This window comes from Macaca mulatta, chromosome 16, assembly GCF_049350105.2.
Source record: "Macaca mulatta isolate MMU2019108-1 chromosome 16, T2T-MMU8v2.0, whole genome shotgun sequence".
In the NCBI taxonomy this organism is placed as follows: Eukaryota; Metazoa; Chordata; class Mammalia; order Primates; family Cercopithecidae; genus Macaca; species Macaca mulatta.
Window position 1 is genome coordinate 4858759 of NC_133421.1, and position 14955 is coordinate 4873713.

General features: G+C 42.9%; 1 protein-coding gene and 1 pseudogene across 1 annotated transcript; one reads left to right on the top strand and one right to left on the bottom strand.

Annotated features, from left to right (window-relative positions):
* The first annotated feature begins 4065 nt into the window (after positions 1-4065).
* Positions 4066-7536, top strand: LOC721437 (UV excision repair protein RAD23 homolog B-like; annotated as a pseudogene).
* A 3561-nt stretch (positions 7537-11097) lies between these two features.
* LOC705681 (olfactory receptor 1E1) lies at positions 11098-12411 on the bottom strand. The gene has a single exon (XM_001088272.5). The coding sequence runs from the start codon at positions 12409-12411 to the stop codon at positions 11467-11469; it is 945 nt and encodes a 314-aa protein (XP_001088272.3). The 3' UTR covers positions 11098-11466.
* Positions 12412-14955: the final 2544 nt, after the last annotated feature.

Here is a 14955-nt window from a genome sequence, read left to right on the forward strand (position 1 = left end):
GTGTTAGAGTCAGCCAAGGCTGTACCTTATCCTCTCTCTGGATGAGAACATTCTTTAATTCTCTAAATGGCAATAAAATGGAAATTCTAGGACCCCTAGACAATCCTATTAAAAGATTTTGCTCTCCCTTTATTCTTTATCAACTATAATACCAGGTATAATATACACTGCTCCCAGCCAGGATTCTTCAACGCATCAAACAGCTCCAGTGCCTCTGAGCTCAGCAGTGGGTTGCTTGCCCTGGACCTACCATCTAAGTCGCTGTCTGCTAGCAGCACTGAATGACTGCTGACAATGGAACAGGTTGTTCTCCTATTTATTTATTTATTTATTTAATTATTTAGAGACAGGGTCTTGTTCTGTCGCCCAGGCTGGAGTGCAATGACGCAATCTCAGCTCACTGCAACCACCACCTCTCAGCTTCGAGCAATTCTTCTGTCTCAGCCTCATGAGTAGCTGGAATTACAGGAGTGTACCACCACATTGGGTTAATTTTTATATATTTAGTAGAGACAGGGTTTCACCATATTGGCCAGGCTGGTCTCGAACTCCTGGCCTCAGGTGATCCACCCGCCTTGGCCTCCCAAATTGCTGGAATTACAGGCATGAGCCACCACACCTGGCCTGTTCTATTTTTAACAGCTTCACTCAGGACAGGTCATAGGGACATCTAAACAGCCTTTCCTTGTATCTTGAATAGGACACTGATAGGATGAATCAGCAAGAACAGCAAGAAGTATTAATTCTTTTTTCTTTTTCTTTTCTTTTTTTTTTTTTTTTTTTTGAGATGGAGTCTCACTCTGTTGCCCAGGCTGGAGTACAGTGGCATGATCTCGGCTCACTGCAACCTCCGCTTCCCGGATCCAAGTGATTCTCCTGCCTCAGCCTGCTGAGTAGCTGGGATTACAGGCATGCGCCACCACACCCAGCTAATTTTTGTATTTTTAGTAGAGACGGGGTTTCACTATGTTGGTCAGGATGGTCTCGATCTCTTGACCTCGTGATCCACCTGCCTCGGCCTCCCAAAGTGCTGGGATTACGGGCGTGAGCCACTGCGTCTGGCCAAGCAAGCATTATTTCTAAACCAAAGAGACTTTGAACAGGGATTTGCAATTATTTCACAGTCTTCTACCTCATAAATATGAAGCCTATTTCTTGGAAGAGGTTTAGAGACAGTGGTGTCCTTGCTTCAGCACAATAGTTGGTCAATTCTGACTAAATCACAGTGCTAAAATTGGATGTCTCAGGCCCTAAGAAGGGCATTTTTCTGAGAATTTCCCAAAATATATAATTTAAAAATTATAAAGAGTCAACATCACACGTAATAGTGAAAATTTTAAACTATGAAAAAATTTTGACGGGGGTGGAGTTGGTGAGATGTTGGTCAAAGGGTGCAAAATTTCAGACAGTATTCCTCCTATCTAGGAGGAATAAATTTAAAAGATCACAACATGGTGACTGTAGTTAACAATATATTGTATTCTTGAAAAATACTAAGAGAGTAGATGTAAAGTGTTCTCACCACAAAAAAGATAACTATGTGAGGTAATGTATATGTTAATTAGCTAGATTTGATCATTCTGCAGTGTATACATACTTTAAAGTATCATGTTGTGCATGATCAATACATACAATTTTATCTCTCAATTTGAAAAACATAAATGCATCAGAGAAAATAATTTTGGAAGTAATCAAAATGGAGGATGTTAATCAAAAGCAGCATTGTCCACTAGTAATAAAATGTAAGTCACAAATGTGAGTCACATAAGTAATTTTAAATTTTCAATAAACACATTTTAAAAGGTAGAAAGAGCCAGGCACACACCTGTAGTCCCAGCTGCTCAGAAGACTGAGGCAAGATGATTGCTTGAGCCCAAGAGTTCAAAGCTATAGTGTGCTATGATCAGGTGTGTGAATAGCCACTGAACTCCAACCTTGGCAACATAGCAAGACACCATCTCTAAAAACATTAAATGGCTTTTTCCTTTTTAGAAGCAGATGAAATGAATGTTAATAACTTTATGTGGTATAAATACACCACGGAATATTACTGAGCCATAGAACAGAATGAAATAATGGCCACAGAAACTTGGCTGGAGCTGGAGGCCATTATTCTAAGTGAAGTAACTCAGGAATGGAAAAACAAATATTGTATGTTCTCACTTATAAGTGGGAGCTAAGCCATGAGGATGCAAAGGCATAAGATTAATAATGGACTCTGGGGGCTCCGGGGCAAAGGATGGGATGGGGGTTGTTAGGAATAAAAAGTTCCTAGTTCCTCTTCAAAGTTTCTCTTTGTAAAGAACAGTAAGTATTAAAAATAGTAGTTCCTCTTAAAACTCCCTTCAAGTTTTCCTTGCTTGCTTTTTATGTTACATACCAATGAATCTTTTATTTTACTAATGACATTTTGTTGTACCCCAGATAGCTGTTGAAAATAGTAAGGAAATGAGTATATCCTATGTCCTTGTACTTTAACCAGGACCTAAATTGTTTGTTCTAGTCACCAGTCTGCCTAGACATTGCCCAGTCATGCCCAGACATGTTCCAGCTTGCAGCCTATGCGTCTTCCTTATTTGGAAATGTTATTGTCATCCTAGCTTTCCATAAGCAACCCCCCTTCCTTTCCTTGTTCCCCATTGTGCACCTTTACCTATTTAGGAAAGTCTTGCGTTTTTAGCCAATCAGGATCAGTCTAGATTGTGCGGTCCAGCTCCAGCCAATGTCCTCCAGATAGGACATAGCAGTAGGGACCCAGTGCATCAGGTATAAGAATCCCTGCTTTCTTTTGTCTGGTGTGCTCTCGTGGCAATCTGGCTTGCAAGCAGCACCCTTCTGCAGAAGTAAAATTGCCTTGCTAAGAAATCTTTTGTTCGAGTGCTCATGTTCTTTGCAACTCCAAGCTTTCATTTCCAACAGGGTGAGGGATGAAAAAACTACATATTGGGTACCATGTACACTGCTTGGGTGACAGGTGCACCAAAATCTCAGAAATCACTAAAGAACCTATCCATGTAACCAAAAAACACCTATATCTCAAAAACTATTGAAATTTAAAATAATTTTTTAAAAATAACGTTTTTAAGCCAATATATCAAAAATATCATTTCAACAAATAACCACTATTTAAAATTATTAATGCTATAGTATACCTCTGTTTTCCTTGCTATCTTCAATATCCAGTATGTTTTTATACTCACAGAATATCTCCGTTTGAACTAGCCTCTTTCAAGTGCTCAACAGCCGCATGTGGCTACTGCGTTACCCAGCACAGATGTCCAGCAGATCTAAGGCACAACTTCTCCATGGCCTATTCTGTAGCCAGTTAAAATGAAATGTAAACATTTTAAAGGGAGTAGCAGGGCTGAAAAATGGAAACTAGTAAGCTGGTGGCTCACGCCTGTAGTGGTGGCTCCCAGCACTTTGGGAGGCCAAGGTGGGCAGGTCACCTGAGGTCAGGAGTTCGAGACCAGCTTGGCCAACATGGCAAAAACCCATCTCTACTAAAAATACAAAAATTAGCTGGGCATGGTCGTGGATGTCTGTAATCCCAGCTACTTGGGAGGCTAAGGCACGAGAATCATTTGAACCCAGGAGGTAGAGGTTGCAGTGAGCCAAGATTGTGCCATTGCACTCCAGCCTGGACAACAGAGCAGGAAAAACAGACTTTCATCTCAGAAAGAAAAGAAAAGAAACTAGTGCCATTAGCATGCCAAGTTTTGAGAAATTTCTGGATCATATGAAGCCAATGCGAATCAGATTGAGGAAAAATTAATCAGGGTAATTGGCTCTCACACAACACAAGCCTAGGAGAGGCCTAGAAAACAAATGGCCTGTTTTCCCCAGACGTGCTAGACTACCCTCCAATCCAGAAAACAAAAATAGATGGTGTGGCCTGGGCCCTGGCTGGAGAAGAGGCCACTGGGCTGAGTGAATGTGACAGCCCCCACCCCCACTGCCTTCCTTCCAAGAATAGGAGAAGCGTGGGTGACCCCGAGGCCCCGCCGGGCCCCAGACCCCACCCAGCAGCCCCACAGCCAAGCTGGCAGTAGCACTAGGCAGGTCACCCTGAAGACCCTCCAGCAGTGAACCTTCTGGATAGACATCGACCCCGAGGAGACGGTGAAAGCACTGAACGAGAAGACTGAATCTGAAAAAGGGAAAGATGCCTTTCCTGTAGCAGGTCAAAATTAATTTAGGCAGGCACAATGCTCAGTGATGATACTGCTCTCAGAGAATATAAAATTGATCCGAAAAACTTTGTGGTGGTTATGGTGACAAAACCCAAAGCGGTGTCAACACCAGCACCAGCTAAAACTCAGCAATCTACACCTGCCACCGCCATGCATTACTTCTGCCGCTGTGCACTACTTCCTCCGCTGTGCACTACTTTTCCTGCTGTGCATTACTTCCCCTGCTGTGCACCACTTCCTTCGCTGTGCACTACTTCCTTCGCTGTGCACTACTCCCTCAGCCGTGCATTACTTCCCCTGCTGTGCACTACTTCCACCGCTGTGCACTACTTCCTCCGCTGTGCAGTACTTTCCCTGCTGTGCACTACTCCCTCAGCCGTGCACTACTTCCCCTGCTATGCACCACTTCCCCCGCTGTGCACTACTCCCTCAGCCGTGCACTACTTCCCCTGCTGTGCATTACATCCCCCGCTGTGCACTACTTCCTACGCTGTGCACCACTTCCTTCGCTGTGCAGTACTTTCCCTGCTGTGTACTACTCCCTCAGCCGTGCACTACTTCCCCCGCTGTGCACTACTTCCTACGCTGTGCACCACTTCCTTCGCTGTGCAGTACTTTCCCTGCTGTGCACTACTCCCTCAGCCGTGCACTACTTCCCCTGCTATGCACCACTTCCCCCGCTGTGCACTACTCCCTCAGCCGTGCACTACTTCCCCTGCTGTGCATTACATCCCCCGCTGTGCACTACTTCCTACGCTGTGCACCACTTCCTTCGCTGTGCAGTACTTTCCCTGCTGTGTACTACTCCCTCAGCCGTGCACTACTTCCCCTGCTGTGCATTACTTCCTCCGCTGTGCAGTACTTTCCCTGCTGTGCAGTACTTCTCCCGCTGTGCACTACTTCCTCCGCTGTGCACTACTTCCTCCGCTGTGCAGTACTTTCCCTGCTGTGCACTACTTCCTCAGCCGTGCACTACTTCCCCTGCTGTGCACCACTTCCCCGCTGTGCACTACTCCCTCAGCCGTGCACTACTTCCCCTGCTGTGCATTACATCCCCCGCTGTGCACTACTTCCTACGCTGTGCACCACTTCCTTCGCTGTGCAGTACTTTCCCTGCTGTGTACTACTCCCTCAGCCGTGCACTACTTCCCCTGCTGTGCACTACTTTTCTGCTGTGCATTACTTTTCCGCTGTGCACTACTTCCTACCTGTGCACTACTTCCTACCTGTGCACTACTCCCTCCGCCGTGCACTACTTCCCCTGCGTGGACTAATTCTTCCACTGTGCATTATTCCTCCGCCGTGCACTACTTCCTCTGCTGTGCAGTACTTGCCCCGCCATGCAGTATTTCCTCCGCCATGCACCACTTCCCCCACCGTGCACCACCTCCTCCACCGTGCACCACCTCCTCGACTGTGCACCACTTCCTCGACTGTGCATTATTTCTCCACTGTGCATTACCTCCTCCACAGCAACAACTGTGGCTCACGTTCCACCCTGTCCCTGCTTTGGTTCCCAGTTCCACACCTGCGCCCATCACTCCAGCATCAGCGACAGCATCTTCTGAACCTGCACCTGCTAATGCAACTAAACAAGAGAAAGCTGCAGAAAAGCCAGCAGAGAGGCCAGTGGCCGCTAGCCCAACATCCACTGACGGGACTTCGGAAGATTCTTCTCATCAAACCCTTCTGAAGATGCGACATGTGCACCTGTGACAGGTCAGTCTTAGAATATGGTAACTCCAGTCATGTCAATGGGCTATGAAGGAGAGCAAGTAATTGCAGCCCTGAGAGCCACATTCAACAACCCTGACAGAGCAGTGGAGAATCCCTGAAGATGGAGAAAGTCAGACTATGGTTGACCCCCCTCAAGCAGCTAGTACTGGGATTTCTCAGTCTTTATCAGTGACTGCAGTTGCAGCAACTATGACAGCTACGACTACATCCCCCTGGAATTTTTACAGAATCATCCTCAGTTTCAGGACACCTCCTGGAATTTTTACAGAATCAGCCTCAGTTTCAACAGATGAGAAAAATTATTCAACAGAATCCTTCCCTGCCTCCAGCATGAGTACAACAGATAGGTCCAGAAAATCCTCAGTTACTGCAGCAAAGTAGCCAACACCAGGAGCATTGTATTCCGATGTTAAAGGAACCAGTTCAAGAAGCTGGTGTTCAGCACTTTGGGAGGCTGAGGCCGGCAGATCACTTGAGGTCAGGAGTTCGAGACCAGCCTGGCCATTATGGTGAAACCCCCATCTCTACTAAAAATAAATACAAAAATTAGCCAACACCAGGAGCATTTTATTCAGATGTTAAACGAATCAGTTCAAGAAGCTGGTGTTCAGCACTTTGGGAGGCTGAGGCTGGCAGATCACTTAAGGTCAGGAGTTCGAGACCAGCCTGGCCAACATGGTGAAACCCCGTCTCTACTAAAAAAAAAAATACAAAAATTAGTCAACAGCAGAAGCATTGTATTCAGATGTTAAACGAACCAGTTCAAGAAGCTGGTGTTCACTTCTACACTGCTGGTGGTAATGTAAACTAGTACAGCTGTTATGGAAAACAGTGTGGAGAGTCCTTCAAGAACTAAAAGTAGATCTACCATTTGATCCAGCAAGCCCACTCCTAGGTATCTTACCCAGAGGAAAAGAAGTCATTATTCAAAAAAGATACTTGCACGCGCATGTTTATAGCAGCACAATTCACAATTGCAAAATCGTGGAATTTTGCACAGCCGTAAAAAGGAATGAATTAGTATTTGCAGTGACTGGATGAGATTGGAGGCTATTATTCTAAGGGAAATAACTCAGGAATGGAAAACCAAACATCATATGTTCTCACTCATAAGTAGGAGCTAACCTATGAGGACGCAAAGGCTTAAGAATGATACTATGGAATTTGGGGACTCGGGGAGGTTGGGGGGGTGAGGGATAAAAGACTACAAATAAGGTGCAGTGTATACTGCTCGGGTGATGAGTGCATCAAAATCTCACAAATCACCACTGAAGAACGTACTCATGTAACCAAGTACTACCTGTACCCCAATACCTTAAGGAAAAATTAAAATAATAAAGAATTTAAAAATTAAAATTCCTTTCATTGAAAACAAAGAAGTCAATGTTCCAGGAGGAAGTGGTGGCAGTGGCAGCGGAGAAATTGCAGAACCTGCCAGAGTCACGTGAACTACATTCAGGTAATGCCTTGGGAAAAAGAAGCTAGAGAAAGGTTAAGGGCGTTAGGATTTCCTGAAGGATTTGTGATACAAGCATATTTTGCTTGTGAGAAGAATGAGAATTTGGCGGCCAGTTTTCTTCTACAGTAGAACTTTGATGAAGACTGAAAGGGACTTTTCTGCATCTCACACTTCACACCAGTCTGTTACACTCACTTGTCCACTGGATTGTCTGGGATGAGTTGGGCTCGTATCCACAATACTTGGTATAAGGAGGCAGATTGTTGAGGGTGGGGAAGGATGGATGTAGGATATCGGGCACGGATAAATACACTGCATGTCTCTTCAGTTAGCAGATGCCACAACTCCATACAGGGTATAAAATATTATACAACCAAACATCAGGTTTTGCAGGTCTTTATTTCTTCTGTAAAACAGCAGGTAATTTTTCCTAGGTTTCAGTCTTGTTAGTACCAGACCCAGAAACGTAGTGTAATGCTCTGCTTTATATTTCCTTGACTTAACATTGGTTTCAGAAAGAATCTCAGCTATCTAGAATTTACAGTCTCTGTTTCATGGCAACACTGGATAATGGCTTTGTGAAATTAAAAAAAAAAAAAAGTAGCAACTCTAGACAGAAATGCCAAATTATTGTTAATTGTTGCCGCTTCAAAAATGAGTATAAAATTCATGTGTAAGGAAGCCTATTATTTCATGTTAACTACTTGGGGTGGGAGGAGAGAAAGGGAACTTTTTCTTAAAATAAAAATAATGACTGCTATTTTAAAATTTCTTGATCATTGAATGTGAGATCCTTCTAACATGATTGGAGAAGCTGTATGAGTATAGGCAGAGTTATTGTTCTGTTTACATTTTTGTTTTGTTTTGTTTTGGAGGAAAATTGATAGGTGTCTAATTACTGTTTACCTCTTTCTTATGTTGCAGTAAAAGTTTTTTTGGTTTTTTGTTTTTTTGGAGACAGAGTCTTGCTCTGTTCCCAGGCTGGAGTGCAATGGTGCAATCTCGGCTCACTGCAATCTCTGCCTCCTGGGTTCAAGCGATTCTCCTGCCTTAGCCTTAAAATTAACTTATAGAAAGTTAGTAAACTTGATGCACTCTAACCAACCAAGGAATTAGTCAAAATTAAAAACTCAAGAATTTAAAAGTCATAATATTAAAAATGGTATGTAAAATTTTATTTAACAATAATAAAGAAAAATATGTCTTATGGTAATAAATGCAGATAGCATGCTTTATCTTTTAATAACAAAGTTGAATTTAAGGCAAACGGCATTACAGAGACCAAAATTCACTGCTATAATAAAGGAGATAAGCTGGGCGCGGTGGCTCACGCCTGTAATCCCAGCACTCTGGGAGGCCAAGGCGGGCGGATCACGAGGTCAGGAGATCGAGACCATCCTGGCTAACATGGTGAAACCCCGTCTCTACTAAAAATACAAAAAATTAGCCGGGCGTGGGGGCGGCATCTGTGGTCCCAGCTACTCGGGAGCTGAGGCAGGAGAATCGCTTGAACCCAGGAGGCAGAGGTTGCAGTGAGCTGAGATCACGCCACTGCACTCCAGCCTGGGTGACAGAGCGAGACTGTCTCAAAAAATAAAAATAAAAATAAAAAGAGATAAAAAGATTGTTTTAGGGTAAGGCAATGCATAATACCCTTGCCTTATAACATATGTCATAACATATTTTATATGTTGAGCCCGGGAGGCGGAGGTTGCAGTGAGCCAAGATGATGCCATTGCACTCCAGCCTGGGTGACAGAGCAAGACTCATTTTTAAAAATAATAATAATAATAATAAAAAAGAATACAAATTGACCAATGTTGGAAACTTACTCATGCCACAAGTAGAGATAAGAGTTTTAAAAAGATTTATAATCCTTTGGGTATATACCCAATAATGGGATTGCTGGGTCAAATGGTATTTCTGGTTCTAGATCCTTGAGGAATCGCCACACTTATATGAATATAACATAACATAATTATGAGTGTAATTTGAGTAATATCTACTCAAATACATTCAGTGCAATCCAAACAAAATTCCCAATGGAATTATTTTTGTGGAGATGGACAAGTTTATTCTCAAGTTCTCTTGAAAGACAAAAAAGGTAAAATTTATAAAAAATATTTGAAAAATAGGAACCATAAATTGGTTGTTTGTCTACCAAGTATCAATACATACTTGAAAAAACCCAATAATTAAAACAGCATCTATTTATTCAGGAACAGGAATTGACAAAAAAGATCAATTGAGTGAAAAGAACATTAAAAATAGTCCTGTGTATGTGAGGATTTGTTTTGTGATTAAGAAAATCAATGGGAGAAAGGATATACTACCGGGGAAATTGACATGGGAAAATATTAAATGAAAATTTTGCAGTACAAGTAAAATTATATTTTAGATGGTTTAAAAAGCTAAACTTAAATTACAATCTATAGAATACTGTAATATAAAATAATATTTATAATTTATGCAAAACGCAGAAGCTCTATAAAAAGGTTGACATATTTGACCAGATAGAAATAGGAAAGTTTTTTGGGACAAAAGATAACAGAAATTTGAAAAAGAAGTAACAGGCTATAACACATCTAATAAACACAAGATTGAAATTTAAAATATACAAAGAGCTCCTATAATCTAATAAAAATAAAACACACCTGAATAAAAGTGTACAAAGAATATTAACAGAAAATTCATAAAGAATAAACAATATAAGAAGATGTTCAGCTTTAGTGTTAACCAGGAAAAAAACTTGAAAAAGCCTGGGCACGGTGACTCACACCTGTAATCCTAGCACTTTGGGAGGCTGAGATGGGCGGATCACTTGTGGTCAGGAGTTCGAGACCAGCCTGGCCAACATGGTGAAACCCCATCTCTACTAAAAATACAAAAATTAGCCGGACATGGTGGCACATGCCTGTAATCCCAGCTACTTGGGAGGCTGAGGCAGGAGGATCACTTGAACCCAGGAGGCGGAGGTTGCAGTGAGCCAAGATCATACCATTGTAGTCTAGCCTGGGTGACAGAGCAAGACTCAGTCTCATAAATAAATAAATAATAAATAAATAAATAATTCCACAAGCCAGGCATGGTGCCTCATGCCTGTAATCCCAGCACTTTGAACGGCCAAGGCGGGAGGATCACTTGAGGCCAGGAATTCAAGACCAGCCTGAAAAACATAGGGAGACCTCATCTCTACAAAAAAAAAAAAAAAATCTTAAAAATTAGCTGGGTATAGTGGTGCATGCCTGTAGTTCTAGCTACTTGGGAGGCTGAAGCAGGAGAGTCCCTTGAGTCCAGAAGGTTGAGGCTACAGTGAGCCGTGATTGTGCCACTGCACTCCAGCCTGGGCAACAGAGTGAGACCCTGTCTGAAATAGAAAATAAAAATAAATAAAAACAATTTTTTTTTTTTTTTTTTTTTTTTTTGAGACGGAGTCTCGCTCTGTCGCCCAGGCTGGAGTGCAGTGGCCGGATCTTAGCTCACTGCAAGCTCCGCCTCCCGGGTTCGGGCCATTCTCCTGTCTCAGCCTCCCGAGTAGCTGGGAGTACAGGCGCCGGCCACCTCGCCCGGCTAATTTTTTTTGTATTTTAATAGAGACGGGGTTTCACCGTGTTAGCCAGGATGGTCTCGATCTCCTGACCTAGTGATCCGCCCGTCTCGGCCTCCCAAAGTGCTGGGATTACAGGCTTGAGCCACCACGCCCGGCTAAAAAATTTTAAATTTAAAAAAAAATAAATTAAAATGATTCTACAGTCAAAGCAAAACCGAGTAACATAACAAAATCCTGTGATAATTTAAGAATGTGGGGCACGAAGACCATCTAAAACAATCATTCTTAAACTATGTTTTTCCAGGATCACCTTGGGAAGACAAACAGGAAGTCTTAGCCAGGTCACCAAGACCCCCTTCCCTAGTTCAACTACTCAGCTATACTTCATCTCCACTATATATTGAAACATTATGTAAGATGCCATTTCAACAAAAGTGTTTATGGTGAGGAAATAATCTAGAATAATATTCCAATATTAATGTCAATATTTTACTGGATAAACTGTGTAATAGCTCCAAGTGTTATCATCAGAGAGATAAGAAAGTTTTCTTTTGATGAATGATTCTGCCCAGGGCTCCCTTCATGTCTCTGTTCCTCAGGCTGTAGATGAAGGGGTTCAGCATGGGGGTCACCACAGTGTACATCATAGCCATGACAGTCTCCTTTAGAGTAGAACTATTAGCTGATGGGCAGAAGTAGAGACCAATAAGGGTCCCATAGAACAGTGACACCACAGAGAGGTGGGAGCCACAAGTAGAGAAGGCCTTGCAGATACCCTTAGACGAAGGGACCTTGAGGATGGAGGAGACAATCCATGCGTAGGACCCAAGGATGAGTAGGAATGGGATGACAAGAATCAGCCCTCCCGTGATAAATATCACCAATTCATTAACTCGAGTGTCAGAGCAGGCCAGCTTCAGCAGAGCAGACATATCACAGAAAAAGTGGGGGACCACATTGTCTGCACAAAAACACAACCTGGCCATGAGTAAAGTGTGTAACATGGCATGGAAGGTGGTCAGTACCCAGGACAGCGCCACCAGGGAGAGACAGCGCATGGGGCTCATGATGGCGGTGTAGCGCAGGGGGAAGCAGATGGCCACATAGCGGTCATAGGCCATGGCCACAAGGAGGAAGCTCTCCAGGTCTCCAAAAAACAGGAAGAAGTACATTTGGGCCAGGCAATCCGCATAGGGGATGGATGGGTCTTGGTTCTGCATGTTCTGTAACAACTTGGGAATGGTCACGGAAGAGAAGCAGAGGTATGAGAAGGACAAGTGGCTGAGAAACAAATACATAGGCGTGTGAAGCTGGGAGTCCAGTCGAATGAGGACAATGATGAGGAGGTTCCCCAGGAGGGTGGTAAGATACATGGCCAAGAACAGGGCATAGAACAGGTTTTGCTGCTCTGGCTGGATGGGCAGGCCCAGGAGCAGGAACTCTGAGATGCTGGTTTGATTTCGCCCCATCATGCTCTGTCTCCAGTATCTTTAAGGGAAAACAATACTGTCCTTTAAAAATCTGAATTTTATAATGGAGATATTTGTGTGACACTTGGTCTGTTCGGCGTTTTGCAAAAATTCTTTATTTAACTGATATTAAAATAATTATCATCTCTATACCACGAATATTTATAATAAGAAACGCTATAATCAGAAATGACTTATTTAACTTTATCTTTTTTCTCTTCATTTATCTTTAACATGTAACAATATTCCATCCTTTCTAAAATACTCATCTATTTACTTCTGAAACATAAAATGTGTTGGTTTCTCTCTTACCTGCCTGGCCGGTAACTGTAGTTGGCTCCTCCTCTGTCAGTATCTTACATGTTGATATTCCTCAGAGAGTTTTCCAAACTTCATTTTTTTTATAATTCTGCATAATGCCCAATAAAAACACATCTACTCCAATGGCTTTAATTGCCATTTAAAACTCAGGTATAGACTGGACGCAGTAGCTCACACCTGTAATCCCAGCACTTTGGGAGGCCGAGGCACGTGGATCACCTGAGGCCAGGAGTTCAAGACCAGCCTGGCCAACATGGTGAAACTTCGTCTCTACTAAAAATACAAAAATTAGCCTGGTGTGGTGGTGGGCACTTGTAATTCAGCTACTCAGGAGGCTGAGGCAGGAGAATTGCTTGAACCTGGGCGGTGGAGGTTGCAGTGAGCTAAGTTTGTGTCATTGCACTCCAACCTGGGTGACAGAGTAAGACTGTCAAAAAAAACAAGAAACAAAAAACTCAGGTGTTCAGATGTAGCATTCTCTAGTATACAGAACTTGGTATCCTGAGTCTCAATAATTATCATCTCTTGCGTGGATCACAGGCATCTTCGGCTCAACAGATCCTAAATGCAATTCTGATCTCACCCTGTTCCTCTTCTAACTCCATCCTCCTCCACTCTCTCATGTTTAGTGAATGGATTCCAGGCTCAAGTCAGAGGCCTGAGGTTTGATTTCATTAATTCATTTCTCTCACAGTCAACATCCAATCTAGCAAGTCCTATAGATTCTGCACTTCATCCTCTTTCTAATTCATACACTCCTTATCCCAACTACCACTGCCCTAGACCAGGTGGAAATCTTACCTGGACTATTGAAACTGCTTCTCAATTCATCTTCCTGCCCCTGTGCTTCAACAACCTTCTCTTCCAACAATCTTCATTTACTCTGTGGCATTCTGAGATGAAAATCTGATCATCCCTCTCTCCTGATTAAATATTTCATGGATTATCATTGTTCTTAAGATAAAGGCAAAATTCCTTTCAAGAGCACAAAGGATGTTTCATTACCTGACCCACACCTGCCTCCACAGCCTCATCTGGCCCCACAATGACTCTTGCATCCTCTTTTCAGCAATGCTAGACTTACAAGTCATAATTTCCTGCCTCCAGCCTTTCATACTTGCTGTTCCTCCTACCTAGCACCTGTCCCCCCTATGCCCCATCTTCATCCGGCTCATTTTCACTTATCCTTCAGGTCTATTACATGTAAGTTGCTCAGCTAAACCTTCCCTGTGTCTCCATAAACCAGGTGAGACCTGCTTCTACGTTTCCGCAGCATCTCATACTCATCCGGTAGCACTCCATGCCTTTGATCCCCTGTTGATAGCTGACTTCCTTACCAGACTGTAAATGCTATGCATGAAAGGCCATGTCATAACCACGGCAGGGCAGTCACGGCACTTGGTGTGGTGCCTGGATAATGCAGATGTTTTCTAAATAGTTGTTGGCTGTTTCTCAGGCTGGAATGTGCATTCCTCCAACTTAAAAAGCAGCAAATACCCATTAGAATAACTACTTCTGCTAAATCCTCCTGGAATAAGAACTCATTACCTTTACCAATTTAACACTACATTTTGACACTCTGTTGCTGACTTCACCAATGTAATTTTGTGCCTGGGAAAAATATTAGGGTATCTCAGATATTCTACTCTTTTCACAAATACAAATGACCCAAACCAAACATTCTGGTGCTCAAATCTACTTCATGTCATTGAAATTGGTGTGGGAAAAACAAATATGATAATAATTTTATAAATCTGGGGGCAAACAGAAAGAAGAAGGATAATTTCTAACCTCAAGCCCTCCTTTGAGTTTGTCTTCAGGTAGCCATATCCCATGTGATGGTTAATTTTTATTTTTTTAAATTTTACTTTAAGTTCTGGGATACATGTGCAGAACTTGTAGATTTGTTTCATAGGTATACCTGGGCCATGGTGGTTTGCTGCACCCATCAACCAGACATCTAGGTTTTAAGCCCCATGTGGATTAGGTATTTGTCCCAATGGTCTCCCTCCCTTTGGCCCCCACCCCCCGACAGGCCCTGGTGTGTCTTGTTCCCCTCCCTGTGTCCATGTGTTCTCACTGTTCAACTCCCACTTATGAGTGAGAACATGAGGTTGTTTGGTTTTCTGTTCCTGTGTTAGTTTACTGAGAATGATGGTTTCCAGCTTCACCCATGTCCCTGCAAAGGACATTAACTCATTCTTTTTTATGGCTGCATAGTATTCC